This window comes from Myotis davidii, unplaced genomic scaffold (genome assembly GCF_000327345.1).
Source record: "Myotis davidii unplaced genomic scaffold, ASM32734v1 scaffold148, whole genome shotgun sequence".
In the NCBI taxonomy this organism is placed as follows: Eukaryota; Metazoa; Chordata; class Mammalia; order Chiroptera; family Vespertilionidae; genus Myotis; species Myotis davidii.
Window position 1 is genome coordinate 632665 of NW_006299479.1, and position 3273 is coordinate 635937.

General features: G+C 54.9%; 1 protein-coding gene across 1 annotated transcript in view; it reads right to left on the reverse strand.

The window, feature by feature from the left end:
• Nucleotides 1-1638: 1638 nt before the first annotated feature.
• BARX2 (BARX homeobox 2) overlaps nucleotides 1639-3273 on the reverse strand; it is a 58150-nt gene continuing 56515 nt past the window's right edge. The window contains exon 6 of the mRNA XM_006775091.2: nucleotides 1639-1669. Within this exon, the coding sequence (XP_006775154.1) occupies nucleotides 1639-1669 (31 nt within the window). The remainder of the gene's footprint in view (nucleotides 1670-3273) is intronic.

Consider the following 3273-nt stretch of genomic DNA (forward strand, 5'->3'; position numbering starts at 1 on the left):
TCCGCTCGCCACAGGAAAGGATGCTTCCGGCTACGGCCCAACCCAAGGTTTTAGATTTCACTCCAGCTATGACCTTCACCTTTGCCCTTCAGCCATTCTCTAGGATGGCCACACCTCCCTCAGCCACAAAGGATGCTTCCGGCTACCGCCCAACCCACGGTTTTAGATTTCACTCCAGCTATGACCTTCACCTTTGCCCTTCAGCCATTCTCTAGGATGGCCACACCTCCCTCAGCCACCTGCTAACATCGCCTCATGAACCAGGCCAAACGACCTCACCAAGGCACGGCTACCAAACATGACTTGGGCCCGGGTAGGCTTTTACTTTGTTTTAGACAAATGTCTCTGTAGGCATTGTCTTCCTCCTAAGCTGACTGCCACAACACGGCCTGTGGTCCCCTCGAGGGGGAATCTGAGGGCATCTTCTTCAGTGCCTTTCCCACAAAGAATAGCAAAATGGGGAAAACTGACCCGTGGCCATGGGGGCCTTCCTGTATGGATTCCATCACCCTTGCCCTCTGGCCCCTGGGGAAATGGGCCCAGCACTGCTGCCCATGGGTGACGAGAAGGTGTCTGCAGACAGAGATTTGGCTCTGCCCTCCCTCTTGCCTCTGAAGGGGCTGGGAAACCCCACTGGCCCACCCTGGGTCACAGAGCACAGCTCTACAGAGCTGAGGCAAGAGGCAGGCCTGAGGCTGGTAACGTGCACCTGCCCCTGGGCTCAGGGCTTCCAAACAGAAAGAAAGGTAATCTGAGGTCTTGACCCCTCCCCTGAAATCCTTTCAACCCTTAGAGACAGGAGACAATACCAAGGTGACAGGATAGGACTCAGGGCTGGAAGTCAGAAACAGTGGGGGGCCCAGGCTCAGGGACACTGTGTGGGCAGATGTATGTGTGCAAGGACGGTCACTGTCCAGCACCTCAGACAAGGATAACATGAGAGTCCAGGACCAGAGACCCAATACCATCGTAGGAAAACAGAATCCATATGAAAGGCCCTTGGGGGCGGGAGAAGGGGCGAAGAGGACATAACAAGGAGCGAGACTCCGTCGGCACAGATCCACCTGCTGACTTGGGCCACTCTGTAAACTCTTTGGCCCATTCTGACACCACCTGGTAGGCAGGTCATAAACCTGTACGTGGTTTGCCTTGTGGGCCACTGCCCGTGGTTTGCCTGGAGGGTGGGCCACGGCCCGTGTTCTAAGCTTCTGCCCTTAGAATACAGCCATAAGCGCTGTCAGCCACAGTTCAAATCCACAGGTACTTCCTCAACGCCTGTCCTGTGAGGAGCGCCGTGCTAGTGCTAATGGGGGGACGGGGGTGCAGCAATGTGTCGCCTTCGCCTTCTTCTCCTTCTCCTCCCTTTCCTCCTCCTCCTCCTCCTCCTCTTCCTCCTCCTCCTCCTGCAGCCACTGCCCACTGGTTTGCACTTGGTAAATAACTTCTTGGAGGCAAAGAAGCTTCTGCACACACCACACAAGAGACCGTGCACAGGCGCTGGGTGTGGCCTGCACAGACCTGTTCTCAAGGCCAAAGCCTTCTTCCCTCCTTTGTCTATTCACAAGAGTCAAGGATAAAAACTGCTTTCTCTTTGTTGACCTCAACGGCGAAAGCAATGCAGGCAGGGCCTCCGCCAGGTCACACAGCAGTCACGTTCTCACTGTCCACGCTGACAGGGGGAAGCGGGCGGCCGGAGTGCTGAACACCAGCCGATCAATCCTGTCTCACGTCCACGGTTCACTTTGCACAACTAGAAGCTTCCTAGTGGAGCCGTTATTCAAGTCCGTTGCTATTTCCTGAGCCCGCGCTGGGCAGTGACCATGTGAATAGTCATGGACAGTGCACATGACAGGCGCTCTGCCCTGGAGGACATCACAAGTGAACGCAGAGAGGATGACCGTGAACCCCTGTGGGACCAGCCTCTGGGCCAGTCTGCAGGGCAGGCAGCTGGGAGTCCACGTTCTCTCTAGGATGTCTGCACCCGCCTCTTCCCGGGGCTTCCGGAAAGAAGGACATCATTTCAAACTTGAAATCACAGAGCCCATCGGGCCAAGTCCTTCTCCAATCTTCTTGTTAGAAGTTGCAGAACCCGTCACCCAAGTGCACACCGAGTACAGAAAGATAATCAAGAAACCAATCGACATGATTACCTGGAGGGGACGGCGGGCACAGGGCAGAGGGGGCAGGAGGGCAGCAAGACTTTTTCTTACAACAGCTTGAGTTTTGAAGCAAATACGTTGATGATCTCTTCGGAAAAAGTAGGACCAGTTTTGAAGGTGGAAGCCCAGAATGTTCAGTGCCTGGAGTTGTTCAGAATGGAGTTGCGCTGGCAGAAGGCGGTGGGAGTGGGGTGAGCGGAGCCCCCACCACCTGCCCCGTCCTCACCCAAGGGCACTGGTGGGTCTGCCTTTTGCCCTCTGCCCGAGACACCATGGGCCTGGCCTGGTCTTTTCTTTTCTGAGAAACCACAGCCCAGGGAGCAGGGCTCTGCCTCTGGGTCTCCTCCCATGAGATAGTCAAGAAGAGTCACACGCCCTCCGCCGAAGAAACCAATGCACCCGGCCCTTTTGAAAGATTTATTTTTCATTAAAAAATAGAAGTTATCTCAACATGTCCGCATTGCAGCTTCCAGGGATGGCAACTTAACGGAGCGAGAAAAAACCAGGCTGCTCGGTTCTCAAGTCACCTGACACTCTCACCAGGGGTTCTAAGGCACACGTGTCTTCAAACAAACAAACTTTATTCAGAAACAGTGGGAATAACGCAGAACTCCCTTCCCCCAACTCTTTCCAGCCCACCCTCCTCAACCACCCCCCCTTCCACAACAACCAAAAAACCTGAAATTCTCTTTTAAAAACTACAGAAATAAGTGCTGAGTCAGCAAGGAACCTGAGCAAGCTGCCCCAGCCCGCTGTATCTTTCTGCTTTGCTGACTGGTTGCCCAGAGGCCAGGCAGGGAGAGGCTGAGCCGCACCCCCACACCGTGCCAGGTGGGGTGCTCACCCAGCGCCACAACCTTCAGCGGGGGCAGGCAGTTCCAAGGCACCATCTCCCTTTATGCAGGGCATCCTGTGGCTAAAGCATCCTTTCAGGAATAGAGAGGCCTAAGGCACGTGAGTCTTCTTAAATGCTTGTGATGAAAATACCAAATGCCAAGGAGACCTGTGGGAGAGAGGGAGGGAGGGAGAGAGGGAGGGAGGTAGATGGCTCTCTTCGCCCTCCCTTTACCAGGCTTTGGGGAGTTTTGCTCTCCTATTCTCCTGCCTTCTCTCT